The 18,714-nt window shown below is 40.2% G+C and overlaps 1 protein-coding gene across 1 annotated transcript in view; it reads left to right on the top strand.

Annotated features, from left to right (window-relative positions):
* The window catches only part of T265_15086 (hypothetical protein), a gene marked incomplete at both ends in the record, with an annotated part of 226,933 nt that overhangs the window by 180,893 nt on the left and 27,326 nt on the right, over positions 1-18,714 (top strand). Inside the window, one exon of the mRNA XM_009176521.1 lies at positions 6,300-6,397. Within this exon, the coding sequence (XP_009174785.1) occupies positions 6,300-6,397 (98 nt within the window). The remainder of the gene's footprint in view (positions 1-6,299; positions 6,398-18,714) is intronic.

Raw genomic sequence — 18,714 nt, 5'->3', positions numbered from 1 at the left:
AGGATTCTTCAGTAGTAACTTGGTGCCTTTCACCAGTATCAGGCTTCCGCCTGCCTATTCCACATAGCAGCAGAATAAAAGTCATGCACACACGGCTACGCGCATCAGGCCGTCTGTTCTTGAGATGGTCTTTCTAAGACTCACGTGTGGAAGCTTTCGGCAATATATGCACCGTTATGTGTTGAAGAATGGCGTGACTGCAGAAGCAATGAATATGAAAAGGATGAGAAAGCACTGCTTTAAAGTGGACTCTCTTTCCTAACCAGCTCTGCTGCGTGCAGCAAACACGGCGACCCAGATGAGAGCACCACCCAACGTCCGATTTTAAAATCCATATTCGAAGTTGTCGGTGGGTTTGGGTAGCAACTAGGTGCCAAACCCTCCTCTAAACAGCTAATATCACCAACAAACTGCTTTTTGTTACAGATTTCCATTTCAAAAAAAGAAGTTGTAACTCACTTGGAAATACCCCTCGGCAGTATTTACTAGCACGTTAGTTACTGTATATCAGTTGCAACGTGATTCATAAATGAACGGTTTAGTGTCAACGAATATAACTGGATAATAGCGTCCTCCGTAAACGTGACAAAGGTCGAGGTTTTCAAAACTGTATAGGTTGAAGAAACCCGGTTCTACGAGCTCCCTTGCTCTGGGTTGATATTGCGACGCGATTACCAGGAACTTAGTGAAAAAAATTGGGAGAGAATTTCCAGGGTGGTATACTGAGGCAGCATTTTCCAAAGTCTACGCTGGGTGTATTTTAGTGGTTCGTACGCACATAAAAATATACTTGCAGTGAACATACCGCACACAAAAATGAATAAATAAATAAATAATACAGGTCTAATTCATTTTCCTCATAAGCCGTTTTTTGAAGTAATTTGGAGGCAACTGATATTGGTTGTGGTTCAGTATCTCCGGAAGTATTCGGTGATTGGAGCGAGTCGTGTAATTATACAAATGTGATAGTAGTGGCACAGAATGTAATATTAGTAGTAGTGACAATAAGCGTTCTGTTTCTCCTTAAATTTATGGTTGAGAATGCACTGGGAACTGACGCTAATAATGAAGACCCCAATGGATAAGTTCCTGCGTTTTCCTTGTGTAAAGTTACGAATTCACAATACAAACGTGCGAGAGCAAGCGCCATTAATTATAGGGTGAGTTAGTAAAGATTTGCTTGTATGACACGCACAATATGAAGACGCGATAAACAAACATCATGTTGAATGACAGAAAGCAAATCGGGCAAACACGACGTTGGTAGCATCCAACTAATGGCTAAAAAGTCGCAAAAATTTCGGCAATGTGAGATTCTGGAAACAAGGCTAAACCCATTATCACTGTATATCATTACTTTAAATTTGAGAAACTGTCTAGAAAACGGAGCTCAGAATGCCATAGCAGCGACACAGTCATCTAAGTCAAACGTGTTTAATATCAGACTCGAAAATAGTGAGTGTCGTATTCTGAGGATATTCAGTAATCCTCAGTATTTTCCTTCTGTGAAACCAAAATCTGATGCAAAGCCAAGGAGAACGCTACCAATATTCCATCAATACTTGCAGTCATTAGCAGTGCGATAAAACCTTGACTTTCCCGAGTTTTTATGCGAGAGGCAAACAAGCAGTGCGATTGTCAGCCGGAGCAGACAATGTCCCCAGGAACCAAGTCGTCTGAAATGCCAACGGATCACAGAAATGTTGCATTCGGCATCAAATCAGCAAGCATGAATCAAACTGCCCATTCTGTACTCCAGTTAGATGCTGACAATCACAAATTGCGCGCTGAGAATATAGTCCATGTTTAACTCAGACCCGTTTGAAGAGTGAGTTTTCTACGCTGGTGCGGTTTTTTCTGGTGGGCCTACTCCTACTGTGGCTGGAATCACGATTTAACCTCATGGGAACTAAAGCTCAGCGCCAGAATCTACAATTGAGAGATATAACTTTAGAGCATAAATTATCAGTAGTACTCCCTCGCTCCACTGAACATACCTGATTTCATCTTATCTAAATGGGAAAGCATGTCCACGCTTCAGAAATGTGTTTCTTTATAAGTAGCCTCGATGGACGACCCGGGAATTGTTTTAATTTATCAGGTGAACTGACGCAACTTTCAGGACGTACATTCAGGTATCACCAACTGGGGCTGCTGAAACTGTTGAAATCCTTTCTACGGCATTCTAATATGGATAGTGGTCTTTAGTGCCACTGTAAATACTCCGCTTGGCTATCAGAATAAGAAGTCCAGGGAAGCGGGTATTTTGAACGAGAAAATCGTGATAACTGTCGTACCGACAATCGAAACTTTGGCTGAATTGATCGCTTCGCCTAATTTCTCTTGCTAAGGAGTAAAATTCCAGCATCGCTCAGCTTTCTTTGATGCTATGCTGACTGTGAACACATCGGAATTACCACTCAACAGACGCTCAGTGTTGCGCCGCCATGTATTCCCGTATCGCCCAGCTAGGGCATTATTTCAATTATTGAACGAATGCCCACAGCTTTGCGCGATAATACGTTGAATTAGCCAGCGGCAAGACGTTCGTTTATGTGGAAAACCTAAAGTCTTGAAAGGCTGAGCGGTCATAAACCACCTTCGTTTGTAATCAATAAAGTTTAGTTCCGGTTTTCGCATCACTGTGGAGTTGTGATAAGCGTGTCGAAGCAATCGGAGAGATGCCGAAGTTAAAAGCCGAGCGCCTCTCTTTCAGCATCCTTTCACAGCTGAAAGTTGATTACAGGGGGAACGCCTTGTCCTACTAGGAGCGCCAGCAACAAAACTTGTTCATAAATCTGACATCTAAAGGTGCGTCCTAAATGAAAAAACGCAGGGGCTGAATGGCTGCTGTATTTACAAACCACTAATGTTTATAATTAGGTTACAATTTTTGAAATCAAAAATCACCTATAATTCGCAGCGGTTAGTTGATAACAGAAGCTACTAACGAGTTGCCACTTTAGGAGCGATCACCAAGCTTTCCCGTTTTGATGTTGCGGGTTTTATCATGTCAAACTTGAAAATACAATAAATTGTGAGTTCGATCCTAGGACGCAACAGTTGGCTCTCGTCATCTCTTTGACAAGAGTACACAATGAAACCTATTGGAACTGTCCACATTGTTTAGATTTCCATGCTCAAAAAGCAGCGGACAAAAAGACACCCAGGACGACTTGAGTATTAGTGAACTACCTTGGTGATAACTACAGTTCGTATTCCTGGTGCTTCGTGATTACTGCTTCTAGGGCGCTGACGCACACATTTCTGGCTGCGCTGCCTAAAAATTCAGAAGTTCCTGGATGCCAATGAATTTAATCTAAAATTATTTTGCGGCGTTTCATCAGTCTATATAGATTTTTTTCCACCATTACTTGGTGAGAATGTGTATCAAACACCTTTTAGGTGCCAATAAGAATCTGCTCGGGCGCGCGAACAGCACATAAATAGTAGTCATGCTAGATTAGCGAGCGTTTTAGAAAGACGTGAGTTTTAGCGGTTGAGTATCTAAAAATCATTTTTGGCGAAGGCCGGGAGTAAATTGACCTNTAAATCAGGTGTTTGCATAAATTTTTTATATTATTGGTAGGATTTTCAGCGAATCGTTGATAGGTATAAGACAACCAGCGCTTGTGATGTCAGGAAACACAATCACTAGAATTCCTTCTTTTTACCTCAGATTGGTTGCTTGTGTGGGCTTACCTGTGCAGTTGTTATTTACCTTACCTCCAACATGTTCAACTGATTTCGAAACAAATTACGCCAAAAATTACTCATTATATTTTCTTGTAAGTTATACACAATTAAATTAATTATAATAGTCCGATGAACTATCCTCCGTCACTGTGCGATTCAGAGATATTTTTATTCCATTGGTGATATGGAATATTCCACTGCAGCTACAACATTAGAATCACCTGATCAGAATAAATCTCAAATATTTAAACCCAGGAAAGTTGCTATTCATCAGAATAATCTATTGTTCTTTGATGGACACCGGAACCCATTGACAAGTTAACCAAAAACAAAAAATATGAATTAAATTTTCTCTGATATTCGCCGCAGGCTTGCGATTGTGTAATGCCATTCCCAAGATACCAAATATTATTCTTCGTCCAACACGGTTTCTGTTCATTTTAGACGATACATCCAGCCGTCTTTATCATAGGCAATCTGAATTTTGAAAACTCTTTAGTCAAGGCCTAAATGCAACATGCCTGTGGGGAAATTTGGGCAGGTCATTTTCAGTAATTATTCTAATTATGGTTGGAGAGGAAAGGATGCACCACAAGTCCTCAAGCGCTTGTCACACCAAGTATTTTTGTACGTTCGATCACGACAAAGGCTTAAAATGAACTAACGAAAAGTACCCTGCTAGTAATAAGATATTGCTCGGGAAGTCTTCCATTAAATGCGCCACAGTAATATTCTGAATTTGGAATAATTCATTGATGCATGTTATGAATTTCAATTGCTCGAAAGTTATTTTATTGTCGTTGGCAGAACAGACAAACACAATTTTCAGAGCAGATTTTCCACAGCGGCCTAGTATTATCGTGACCTCAAACCGTAGAAGTTTCTTTTCTTAGCGTAATGCTTCATCCATCAGTGAAATAACATGAAAATATAATTGCGCGTTTTTATTTTTTGTTTCTTTATACCAATTATATAATCCAAACGCATAATTGAAAGAATGAAATCACTTGCGAGGCAACAAAGCTAGGAAGAGCATTTTTTTAATTTACGCCATTTGTGGTGGTGACAACCAGATTAGCTAAACCAGGAGGCCTTATGACATGGTTGTTGTGTATGACACGGTTGTTGTGACAAGCTCAAGGTATTCACTGATTGCAGACTGTTTCTGAGGATACAGAGATCCTAACCGTTACCAACACTTTGATACTCAGTGTTCATTCACAGCAAATGCGTTATTTGGTTATGCTTCATCGAGTGGCTAGTAACAAATCCGATCATTTGGAGCAAATTTTCAAGCTTACATTTGGTGTCGTCCCAACTTGTGTTACATACTGCCATTCGCGACCTTTCCAGGGATATTTCGCCCTCTTCAGCGGGTGGTAACCAAACGCCTGGAGGAGCATTTTATGGCCTACCGTTGATATATGCAGGCCGAGGAATGCAAACAAGATGTGTGGGGCCCATGTTATGCGTAATGCAGGTAGCTTCATAGTTAAGACAAAACGTCTATTGATCAGTCATTGAGTTGGTATAACTTGAGGGTCATGGAGTATTTGGTCTACCGCACTGCATTGAATGAACTCCACGAAGTTTGTTGCGTCATACTGTATTATGATATCATGATTTTAACGACACACTTGCGAGAGACGTAGCCGTTTCTACAGAAATGCTGCTGAAATTTGAGACGCATTATATTTGTAGGTACAGGACCACGGATCTCAATCCTTGTGTTTCATTTACCACATTACAAAAGTACAATGTATATATTGTATATATCATATTCATGCAACTGTATATGCGTCAAATAATGAAAGCGTACGCACCCAAATGTTAGTTGAGTCAATCATCATGAATGGCTATCACTGTCCCAGAGAAACGTTTGAAATTCATTGATCTTGGTTTCAAGTTGGGACTATTCATTATGGCACTACCATCACCGCTCAACTGTGTAAGCTTTACACCACCAAATGCCGCTTGTAAATGCAGAGGAATGATCAGTCGATGGATAGGCGTGCCCAATAATATAGTGCCGTCGCTCACCTTCAGAGCGCAGATTTACCGACAAGATATCAATCTATGGTATGCCTTTAGTTTGTAACCTTCCACTTTGCACCCGCATCCAACTATACCTAAGCAATGTGCTTCCTAAGTTCAGAGGGGAAACCAGAAGCTCCCGGATGGCCGTAAGTTTTTTGTAAAACAAAACGCGTCCCGTATTTGGAGATGGTTTTGATACTGAAAGATTCCCATTGTGGCTACTGTTTTCTTCAGCACAATTTCCCTTTCATGCAGTAATCAAGTTAACTGCGGTGGCAGTTAACTTGCCGAAAAGTATTTCACGTTGAATTTGCAGCAAAGTCACTGGTGTTTGTAACCCGATAATTTCACTTCGCGTTAAGACAATAAGTGTGTTGTTCTGCGCTGAAGACCACTGTGGAAAATGACATGCATAGTCACCGACGACACAATTGCCTTCAGAGAAATTGGATGTCTTTTCAAGATGTACAAGTCATTTTCCAGACTTCAGCTATGTATGGAGTCCCCGGTGCATGTCACTGAGCTGACCGACTACTCATCATAAAATATTTTTGCACATCTTTTAGGCAACAATTATAGCGAACCTCGGTCATCACGAGACTCAATCGGAACAGTAGTCATAAATAAACTAATTGCCACATTCTCACCCAGCGTCGCCAAAGAGGTGATTTAGGTTCCATAAACCACACACTACTAGTTTTCGTTATTAGGGGGACATTTTGAGCTGTTGTGCACAAAATCCCTGAAGAAGCGAAAGTTGTTGTGCATTTCCATCTTTGCAGTTGTCGTCCCGGATCGAAGAGGAATGGCTGAATTCCAAAGGAGACTCTGACGCCTCAAAACATACCCTCGTACATTCTGTGGGACTCCATCTCCTAAGAAAATAGTGACCACTGGTCGGGTAGATAAACTAATCACTCCGATGAACCTAGCCGTTAGGGTGATATTCAGAACGAACTTTTAAACATGGGAAAGGTTATATTTGTGGATTTTCGAGCGGATTGATTTGGAAATTTCACCTACTCACATGACCATCAAAACGAGATAAGATTGGGTAATTCAATGACGGTCACATCATTAAGCAAATGATGCAATTTACTGTTTACTTTCTAAGCCCTCGTACGGGCTCCAATTCTAGTCAGTTAAGTTCACACAATCTACACATTTGCTGTGGCTTTGACATACATAGGACTACATAAGTTCTACGCTCTTTGACGAGGACGACGAATAAGAAAGTATTCACTTACGTTGTTGCTACCGTATGACACACTTGGCCGGACAGCCCTTCGTGTGCTCGGGGGTCAGTCAAAGATGAACATGGTTTGAGACCTACTAGGGAACGTGAGGAAATTCAAAGATCAGACAGTTATTTTTTAGGAAACTTTTAAGGAAACACAAAAGCCTTTGAAGTTTGTCGAAAATTTTTGTAACCCTAAAAAAACGTTTTTTTACTGCAATAAATTAGTACGTTGTGGTACTTTAGTGTATGCAATTGTGTTGGCAAACTCTGGAAAGGCTGCATGGCATATTTGGTCACATATTTTTCAACTTTAGATCAAACACACAAGCAACTTTTAGGTCTTTTAAATGGGGAATATCAAACACTGAACTCAGAGGTAAAATCAATGAAATTATCCTGGTAAGATGGTTGAAGCGCCTGTCTGTTAAAAAAATATCATTTATAGGTGAACCTAGTCAGTAGAAAAAGCATCTGGATAGACGTCCTTTCCTGTAAGGTTTGAAAGTAAAATATTCACTGGGACATGTCGTTGCTTGAAAGCATTATCTGTAGCATCTGACTCATTGAGGACGCGTTTTCTCCAAGCACTAGCCAGCCGCTGAACATTTGTTACGTTGTTAAAACTGTCTAAATACAATGAGTAGTGTATATGTGTGATAGTTATTAGTTTACTATCCAAGTGCCTGGAAATATGATTCAACGTAAGCAGTTTAAGATAAACTTATGACGGCAGACGGAGACAATGCAAAACAGCGGGGATAATGGTCAGACCAGTGGAAGTTTTAAATCGCTCGAGAGATACCACTTAAGTGGGTCGATTGTTCATACGTTCAGGTTACTAAGGAGGTGCCGCTCAAGAAAGCAGTAAGACGTTCACTGGTTTGTCGGGTTGCGGGTAAAATATTGGTCACCTTTGGTTGGAATTTTGAAGCTGCATGAAGAAAAATAAGCTTAAGAAATTACAGCTGTGCGTCTTATTCCGTGTAAACGAATGCCACGAATGCGACGCTTGATCGTTTCACAGGGGTACCACTTTGTCTTGCGGCTGACGATGTCTTACAAAAAAACAAGACAGGCAAACAATATATGCACCAAAACGATTCCCTTTCTTTGCAAACGAATTCAGCATAAAAGAACTGCGCAAATCCAGTTGTAGCATCAAAGTTTATCTTGATCGACTGAGTCGCCCCAAACCTAGCGTCTTCTGGTCGGGTAGGTTTATTCTTTTAAATTAATGCACTTTTTTCTTATTTGCTCCGCTCCATTCGCCCAACAAAAGACATGTGGATCTGCTCCAGTTTTCAGGCTCCTAACGTGAATGTCTGATCCGCGGTGATTTTTGCGTAGAACGAATTTTATAATATCGCGGTACATTTCATGGCGTCTAGCAGTTGTTCGCCTATTCACACAATTCTGGTCATTCCTTGCATCAGAAGGTAACGTGAATTTGGACCAAGGTTTAATGCTAGCCCCGATTCGGCAGACAAACCATGATAATAGCCTACATCCAACGATTGGCTGCTTTTATCCCGCTTTTATCCGATTCCGGATGAACGGTGAGTTTAGTTATCGCATTTCGCGCAACCGGAATATCAGGTTGACAAAAGTCAATAATCGCACCTGACTAATTGAATTCCATGTGCCAGGTGCGGTTTTTTCAAGGGCTTTTGGCTATCTTATGGCTGAAATGTTTAACCCCAAAACCATCAGATTTATTCAGGAAACTTGGATCTCTTCAAGAATCTAACATTCTAAATGTACTTTGTAGTGCACTTCTGCACTTCATCTGTATAGGCTGACACTAAATATCCTCTGAGAAATACCCGCCAACAGTGCCTATATGTGAGTTTCGTACCCGTCAAATGGGAACCTCGTATAAAACATTGCCGCCCACGGGGCAACAGTCACGATATTCCTCAACTTTAGGTGTCTATGCGCACAATATGCTATCAGGCATGAAAACTTAATTCAACCGTACGTTTTTTGATTCTATAAATGAATGCCAGCCTAGCAGACGAAAATTCCGCTCACCGATTATTAGCCATTTGTACGACTAACAATCCGCATTCAGTGAAAAAACGAATACGCATCACTTTCAAAAATTTTTGAACAATTATTTCTTAAATTTGTGTACACTGTTTCACTCGTTTATTGTTGGTGTATTTAGTCACCACTTAGTGCATATTCCTGTCAGAGCAAAGATATATTTCAAATTGAGTTGAAGCTGGGCATATTTCCATACATGAGTCATATGTTGAAACAAAATTGACAGAATAATTTACATGAAACTGACGAGTAATATTGAGCTGCGTTTGAAATCACCAAATTCAGGGAGCTTATCAGGCAACTGAGGTTCTCCAAAACCAAGTATCCAGAAAGCAATACCTAAATGCATCTGGTTAATGGGTGAGCGAAGCACGTCCCCAAGCGACGTAGAATATTCTTGCACCTTGTGATCACAATGGACTACTTTTGTGGTTTCTTTCTACTAGTGATAATTTTGTGGTCAAAATGGATATACTTAACGGAAACGCCGGGTTTTCATCTAAAATTTTTTTATGGAGACCGACAATGCGTAGAAGAAAATTGATCGTGTCATCATTGAGGGCATTTTCACAGTGACGCAATACCTACCTTTTAACACAAAGTGCACTTGTAAGCAATACTCGAACGACATTTACGGGTTATGCAAGGAAACCCACAAGCGTGCGTATACTATTTATACGCTAAGTTTTCGGAATAGGCAGCTTTAAGTTCACCGCTCGCACAGAATTCATGTCTGGAAATTTCTGAAAAAAAATGTGTAACTCTCTTTTTGGAACTTACACTAGACCTAACCTCATTTGCACAAAAAAACTCATGCTGATAGAAAACCTCGAATAGCGCACATTATTTGACCGACCCCCTTCTTTACAGCTGGCGCCGAAGAATGTTAAGAATAAGAATTCTCGGGTTTTGTTTTTTCAAATGTTGCATAAATGCGGATTAAGATATTTCGGAAAGTATGTGCCTTGTTTAGGATCACAGGGATAAAATTTGCACTCTAACCCAACGAAAAGTAAAGATAAACTAAAAATTTTAACTAAACCAGAAATTAAAAATCTTGAAATAAAGAACCTAAAGAAAATTTCAACCGTAGGCAGCATCAGACACAATCATTACCATTAATGAAGCATGGATTTGCTGCCCATTACTTTGTCGGTTGGGTGTTCCTGCCCAAGAAACCGGGCAACGATTATGATATGACGCAAGATCTCCGATTGTAATATATGACCGAAAATATGACGGGAGATATTACCACACCTGACATCGCAACCGCTGACAACTATGAAGTGGAAATATTTTGATTAGACATTCGCTCGAGCGGCAGCAGCAGCGTGTAAGTATATTCATATTTTAACTTAATAGGTGAACGTATAAGCTCCTATAACTTTGCAAAACAGGTGTCTGGGAATAATTCGCTACAACTAATAATCATTTTAATTTATAGATTGATTTGCTAGGTTTTTCACGGAATTTCAGGCAACTCAAGAACAGTTTATACTCATCTGCGCAAAAGACGCATTTGCAAGGAACGGCGAGCAATCGTTAACCCAAAATTACACTTTAAAAGAAATTTTATCAACTGATGTCACAAATACGCAGTTTCTCCGAACGTTTTGCCAAGTTATTCGTGTACATGGTAGCCGTTCTCTGTCGATTATGATGATAAAGCTCTTAAGATGATGGCAAATAGGGAACGGCGTTTTTACTGTATGGTATCATCTATCAACAGGGCGTCATTTATTCACTATTACACAATCTAGGCCAACGTGACCTACTTATAAATTGGTCTCTATCACAAGAGTTAGTAGGCGTTCAAGGGCGGAGGCTTCCAACGAGTCGTGCAGGTAGTATGAAATTTTTCCGACCATGTTGTTTGCCATCGTGCAGCGTGCGTCGGATAAGGTTTCGCTGGGACTGGGCGGAGTTTCGCGTCGGAAATTGCCGTCTTAACAGTTCGTCAAAGGTTTAAAGCCTGCGCTTTTTAAACAGTTGCGGTTGACAAAAGCAACTGGTGGAGGAATCGGTGTAAGCGGTACGGGACTTGGTGCCACTGTCCATGTGACAGTCGCAAAAGAGAAGTGATTCATCAAAGAAAGGACGCACAGGCGTCAGATCGGCGCATCACACATTCCCAGTTGGCGTTGGCATAGAGCAAGCAAACGTAAAAGCAGATTTTCTCAAGAGTGCAAAATCCGTGGTCAAACGAAAGTGAGTAAAATGAGTGACAGGTTATATCGCAGTCAAGATTGAAGGTGATTCTGCACTGAGAGATCTGCGTGCACGAGAGCTTTCGGTTGGTAAAGGACCATCAATATACTCCTTCAAACAGTTTACAGGGGATGAAGATCCATTTGGCTTATGCTCGTGGACTGAAGATAATATTTTACTCTCATCCAATTGCGTTCGACCTTGAGGTGCCCGTCATCTGCCGCTTCAAGCGGGCTATACACAGGCTCAAGGTATATTAAGCAATGGTACAATCGAAAAGGCCGAAATTGCACACAACTCTTACATTGTGGTTCTAGAGAAGACGAATGAGGAGTATCGCTTTTGCAAAAAGTTTCGGATTTTGAAGAAAATGACGCAAGTTGAGGTGTAGCTGTCGCGAATATTTCCTATTACCCCGGGCATTTGACTTGAGTTAAAATTCTTTCAACGAGTCATGAAGTGTGCAAACCAGGTAACGGCGACGATCACGGTTGGGAACCTCCATATAAATACAGACGGCTGCCACTTGGTTAGTAGGTGGCATCACTCACATTCCCGAGCCAGAGACTTCTAGCATGGAGGTGGTGACAGAATTTTGCTGTGCATGGAGCCAACAGCGTTGTGTATGACATTCACCCGAAGCTAAGAGCCAGTCCGCCTAAAGTCCGTTGACACTGCTTTAGCATAAAGTGCGTTAAACAGAGGTTAGCCCACTGTAGAGAAACTTGGCCAAGTTCCAGGATGAGGTATTTGGAATTCAAAGTGGTCCACAATGCAGTTTCTTCAACGAGCAACGGCTGATTGTTAAGGATTCCAACGCATCTGTAGGACGTGCGTGGGCAACATCGAAAATTGAAAACGAAGGAAAAATCACATGAAACTTCCGAAGCACGGAGACTTCAGAAACTGACCCTAAAACTGCTCAGTTTTTAGATAAATTTGCTGTTGTAGCGGACGCTAATGACGTCTGTATCAGCGTAGTCCTAAAGCAGACTAATTTGGCTACTGAATGTTCAATTTAAGGTTTGGGTACCGCTGAGCAAAAGAACTCAGGTATTGAGAAAAATGATCAACAATTGTCTGGGCCCTAGATAAGTTTTGGTAATGCTTGATGGCATAAAACTTAATGTAAAGGACGACTCGGGGCCTCCGAAATGGACCATGACTGCCAGATGTCCTTGCGAAAATCTTGCGCATGGTTACAGTAGTACGAGTTCAAGATGCGACACGTGCTAGGGAAGGATAGCCACATGGATAATTGGCTGTCGAGACCAAAGGTCAATTGTGAGGCCCTAAGGATCATGACGGTTTTCACAAACCCCTGCGTTCTAGTGGATGCCGGAAGGTTCGGTAGAATCGTGTGTCAATGGGGATGCATGCAAAATGTCCATGCGAAAAATTGACCCAGCTCGGCTTACAGATCAAAGACCATTTAATCGCCCAACAATTAACACATCCGGTCCACTTGTAATTCGACAAAATGTCCACAATGAAACTCAGTTGGTCCAATTGCTTTGAAGTCGCGTTATCTATAAGACATAACCTGCACCTCTCCCGCTACTGTATGCACCTAGTGATCTGTTTTTTGGTGTTTTGTTTCAATCCAGTTTGTTTCACAACCAATTAGTGTAGGTTGAGTAACTCAGTGTCACATTGGTCAAGATCAAGCAAGTCGGATTTGTTGTATTGCAATAAATTTTATTGTATTTACGACGTCCTCCAGTTTCTAGATCCCAGCTCAATTTTCCTTGTATGAAAGATTCTTTTAAACACAATTTAAAAACTGAGATTTGTGGGCTATTTTAGGTGCAAATTGCCGCTAAATAGGCTATATTTGCTTGTTTTGCTGCCAGCTGGCTGTTTTTGAGGCGGAATGAAACAAACAATATCAGCGCAAATGAAATGCAACAGAATATCTGCTATAGGTGAGTCATTTTGTCCGCAAATACTGAATAGTTATAGTCGCCTTGGCCAATCTTGATAAGAGGGTTGTGCTATAACATGGCTTTGGCATCAAACGTTGCTTTATTTAATCTGAATGCAATACACATAAATCACCCGGTGCTGAATGTTTCCGCTCAACGTTTGTAGCAAACCGTTGATCCTCCCAGGGTAGATTAGAAATAAAAAGTAATTCAGTAATTTATCTCGAATTACGGTCTTCGGTTGGACGTTTATTAAAACTTATACATTGGAAGGGTTGCTCTCGCATTGTTTGTGGAAGAGTTGTTGGTCCGTGAAATTGCACGATTTAACATCCTTGCCAGTCGGTGCAGGCGCGTTTTGATGCATTTTTCGTTGCTGTCTATTTTAATATTTTCTTTGGTCGTGAATCTATATAATTTATCAAGAACTACTTGTCAGACCTTTGATCGTAAAAAGAGAACCGAATTCCAAAACGTTTCTAGCAGCCATGATTGCTCACCATCATTTTATGCGTGCCTATGCATCAGAGTATTCATTGAGACATAGCCTGGTCAGAATTACAATACAGCGATTGTATTCCATATGAGTTCTCAGTGTGGGACAAAACAGTAACGATCTCGTGAAAACGAGCTAATAATCGAATCCGTTCAAGCATCACCGCATGTCTTCCGTTTTTTATTCCGATGAACAGAACGTCTAGAATTATGTACGTGAATTTGTGATGACTGATAAATTTTACAAAGTTTAACCTTCTCAGACGGTGAAATCTTGCACACCTATCGGTGTTTGATAGACAATTGCGCCGACTAACGTCCATGACGTCTCAAAGTTTTTTCGAGCATTTAACATGCGGCCAGATGCGTGAAAATGCCACCTGAGTTGTTGTTGCTTTGGGATTTCGTTGAAACGTGTAGGAGCGTAATGTGGTTTCCATGCTTGAAAGTTGACCGGGAGTACGTCCTACCTGAGTTGTTCCCACCGCAGATTCTGTAAAAAGTATCTATTGGTAATTCCCAATAGAGATGAAAATGACTGTTCCTTGGAGTTCCAACCTAGCCGGATGCCTGTAACAGAAAAACTCTCCAAATTCCATGCACACATATACACATGCAGTTATGGTGGATAGAAAGGTTATGGGTGGTTCCTAAATTCCTAGTTTCCACAATTACCATTGAGTCGAAAATAAGCAATCAAGTTTTTGGGAATCTGCTTTGTAAAAATTTGAGGAAACTTTGGTACGCTTTCGGTCTTTGTCGGTTCCGTTTCACGTTTTTGCACTCTCAGAAAATGTTGTCACGTTGCTCATAAATTTCGTGACTTTGGTCAAGCAAGCACACTTTGCATTCATAAGTACAACTGAAGAACATGCAGTTGTTCCAACTGTTTGGATTTGGTATTTGTTAGTCAGCGTCATGCAAGAAATTGTAACGGTGAACAAGGATTAAAACGGTTTGTAAATAATTCTAAAATCCTTTGCTAGCTAACAGCAATTAAGCGATCATTATCATCAAAATGGATGATGTGCCTGGGTCCGAACTAACGGTTCAGTTTTGATACTTAATTCCAGATATAGATCCTACCTCTTGTTGTGAAGTTACAAATAATCGGCAAATTTTGGACTAGTGTAATATGGCTATATGCATAGCACAATACATCCAATATCGTGCTAAATATACGGCGCGATACAGTACGTTCAATAGCCTAAACAAATTACAGACGGTAAATTAAGCTTGATTTTTAAGCAGACGTCCTTCAGAAACAAATGCATGCGCTACCCGGAGAACTTCACTAATAAACTGAAGAGCACGTAAACTTGATAAAGAACATCCTGGGAGCATGAATCGGTGGACACAGGAATGAATTTTGAAAGATTGCGCGTTCGATTCTTGTCAGGCTTTGTCGGGTTACTCCGCAATGAGCGATGCACAGGAAATTAAGGTGGCGTTCTGAGCCGTTTAGGTTACGCAATAGAAACATCGTAATATTGAGTCGTCAAAATGGGACCACCATAGTCAGTTTGACAGAAAGCTTGAATGGTTTAGTTAAATCAAATCACATTTCTTAGATGATGAATTTTGCTTCAAAACGGCCACACGCACAGCGCTATAGTCGGATGCCTCTGTGAATTTCATCACAAGCGCAAATTGACGACCAATTTAGGCGAATTAACGATTTGTCAAGAGTTGTTTTTCAGTTATTAGTGAGTACAAAAATATAATATGTTGTAATTTTTTGTCGGATCACTACTTTACGATTGAAGAGGACCAAAATGACGTAGAAAGTTTCAGAATAGACTCCAGCTCGAACATTTAGTTTATCAGAGGGTTGTTTTCCGGTTATTAGTGGGTAGAAAAATATGAAAGTTTTGGTCCGGTCGAAGTTCTATGATTGACGAGGGCCGAAGTCACAGAGAAATTTTCAGAATACACTCTAGCTTGCTATTATACTTTCTGCGCGATGACTATATATTGTGATTTCGTGGAGCTGCTTGCGTATATGTGGAATTTTAGGTTTTATTAAACACACTGGACCAGATAACCTATGGGCGAGTTTATCTGTCCTTATGCCTGACACCAATTTTCTTTTGAAATCATTCCGTTTTTTAAAATTACAGGAGGTATGTAGACCACTAACAATTTTAAATGAAACCCACTAAAAAGAATCAAATGGTTAATGCATATACTCCCTCGAATAATGAAATATTTCCGGATGCGAGGTATAACATAACACCCAGCTCAAAATCCAGGGATTTTCTTCTCACATTCGGAAGGCTAAGCTGAGAACAACGCTGAAGATTTTCCCTATTAGCAGGCTTGGTTTCCGTTGTCTAAACATGGTACAGTCTAACTTACAAGAAGTTCGCCTAATTTTAGCAGTATAGCATGATCGTGAAGCTGTCTCGTAGATAAAAAACGAACTAAATTTGGATAACCTATCATGTGCCCGTATGATTACATATTTATAAACATTTTACTTCATTTGGTTGTTACCAATCCGTGAGGAGCAAGTGCTCCAATTTGGATGCGTTCACGCCTTCCAAACAAATTATCTTATTCCGTTAATCATCCGGCTGCAAAATGTAAATATAAGGTTTTTATGCACATTTATTTTACGCAAACTTTCCGACAAATTTACTGCCATCATTTATTTCTGGTGCGCCAAATAGGATTTACGGCCCATTAGGCACACATTTTATGGTTACTTTAAAGAATAATGAAACAAATTTAAATGAAAAATTAAAGTCTACAAGATGCACTGACTAACACAAATTATTCACGCCCAAAATCGGATTTCCCATATGTCAATCTGTCTTTCCATTACTACTCTCCTTACGCATCTCCGATACTGCTGTTTAGCAGTATCGATGATTCAACAAGCATGAAATTGAAGTTCCTAGATGGATGTAAAAATTCACATTTACTTTCCGGTCTCATGGATTATTTTGAAAGCTTTTTAAAGGCAAAATTTTCAAAATACAGATATTTTCCAAGACAATTTTTAAGACAATTTGTTATTGCACGTTATGTATTTCAAACCGCCTGAAAAAGGGGGACAACGCTTTTGCATATATCTTATTTATTGGGAGGAATCGAGAGGTGCCAGTTGCGAATAACGATTGGTAACATTTTTAATTTGTATGGCACCAGCGGAAAGATGCGCTATTGGTTAAGGCTCCCGAACTTGACAAACGGTCAACTACGCAACAAATATGACGTCATACCTTACAAAAAACACGTATCGCGTTAGAATGGCGCTCAGGAAACCCCAACAGTTTTTAGCGAGTGACATGTATTGTTCTTTCTTATTTTCTATTGCCCTGCAACCATCACCGTTATTATGAAAAGGATAGTAGTTGATAATTGACATCATGCTCTCTTTGATTTTGTGTAAAGCACAGCAATTACGACTGATAGGACGGAACTATAATTCAAGTTTATTTTTACCTTGTTGTCATCTTTTTCGGGCGAAGGTTTTGCGATGTAGTTGTCTTTAGCACCAGTTTTTGTATTTGCAGTTCATGATCATCTTGAATATTTAGCTGGACCTTTATCTCCACATCATCCGAGTGACCGTTCTTTTATGCTTTTCTGTTCCTATTTATGATGCCACCACTCCTTCAGAGGTGATGTCCGCTGTTTGTCCGATAGCCAGTTTGTATTGTGTACACCAAATTATGCTCTCTAATTTATAATCATTCATCGTCTAAGTCACCGTGGGACATTCTTCGGACTGTAACACTGGGAGTGAATGAATTTCAAAGCGCCGCTCACAATAATCGACGCCGAATAAAGAATGAAGAAGCGTCTGATCTTCATTCGACTATAGACTGCTGCGCTGGCACCCAAAATTCGGTATATAAACCTTTGAGCATCCCGTCATCTGCTAATGAAACTTACGCTCTATAGAGTTGCGTCACAAATTCCTACGGATGTTCATTGTCATTTGTGTTCAACACCTCAACTTTAGTTTCAGTTTTTGGAGCCCCTCAATGTTTCAGTAAACATAAAGAGGAGGAGTTAATCATCAATCCTCTTAATGCCGTTTTTTCAAGGTAAGGAGTTATTTTATCACATATTGCTACTCCACTAACACGGTCTAATCAAACCCAACTAATATCTCCCGATCCCACATTCTCCCGTAGTTCACCAAATTTATACCATTTGTCCTCAATTTTATACAGGGTGGCGTCGTTTCACTCCAGAAAAGTTAAAGATAACTCACGGAATATTTCTGCATGTACTTTATCAGGAAATCGCCAGGCTTCATCAAGTTACTTAAAATTTACTCCTTCATGTGAGGCTTAAGAAATTGTCGACCGATGTACCTCACTGCGGATACTGAACCATGTTACCATACCGGATAGTTTGTCACTCCCACACAGCTATTTTTATCTCCTTTAAATGGCAATACATTTTTGCAGCATGAAGCTACCATGGTTTCCCGCAAGAATTCCCGGCGGCAAAATGCCCTATCGTGATGCTATCAATCTGTGCAAAACGAAACGTGGTCTGCCAGTAGAAACCAATATATTATATAACTCGTCTGTCCCAAACTGGTGCAAAATACGAAATCAGAAAGAGTGGCGTTTACATTTTGTACCATAAACATTATTCCGTATTTTAGGGATACCTGTTATTTTTACAGAGAATTATTCTGTAAATTATCCGTTATGAGGATAAATGTAGGGTGTATTTTACGGAATATGTCGTCCAATAGCTAGTGTCCTCGGCAGAATTGCTGATACGCCCTTCAATAAACCAAAGTGAGCGCATTTGCCGTAGCGCTCGCCATCATATCTTATAGTGAATAAGAACGAGTGTGATGAAACACAAGCCTCAAATAAATACAGTATGAGTTTTCTTATGTCTTCCATAATCTGAATCGGTTTATTAAGTTAAATGTAAACAAAAATATTTTGTATCAGGCGTTTATTGTCACATCAAAATTCTCAAACTTCACACGGTTAATCCGGCAAATAACATAATCAAAGTCCCTTTGCAATAATCGTGCATGAAATTGCTGAAATAAAAGAAAGATAACCAAAAAGTTTCGAGTATTTA

The sequence above is a fragment of the Opisthorchis viverrini genome (genome assembly GCF_000715545.1).
Source record: "Opisthorchis viverrini unplaced genomic scaffold opera_v5_351, whole genome shotgun sequence".
In the NCBI taxonomy this organism is placed as follows: domain Eukaryota; kingdom Metazoa; phylum Platyhelminthes; class Trematoda; order Opisthorchiida; family Opisthorchiidae; genus Opisthorchis; species Opisthorchis viverrini.
This window is presented reverse-complemented; position numbering and strand designations above follow the sequence as displayed.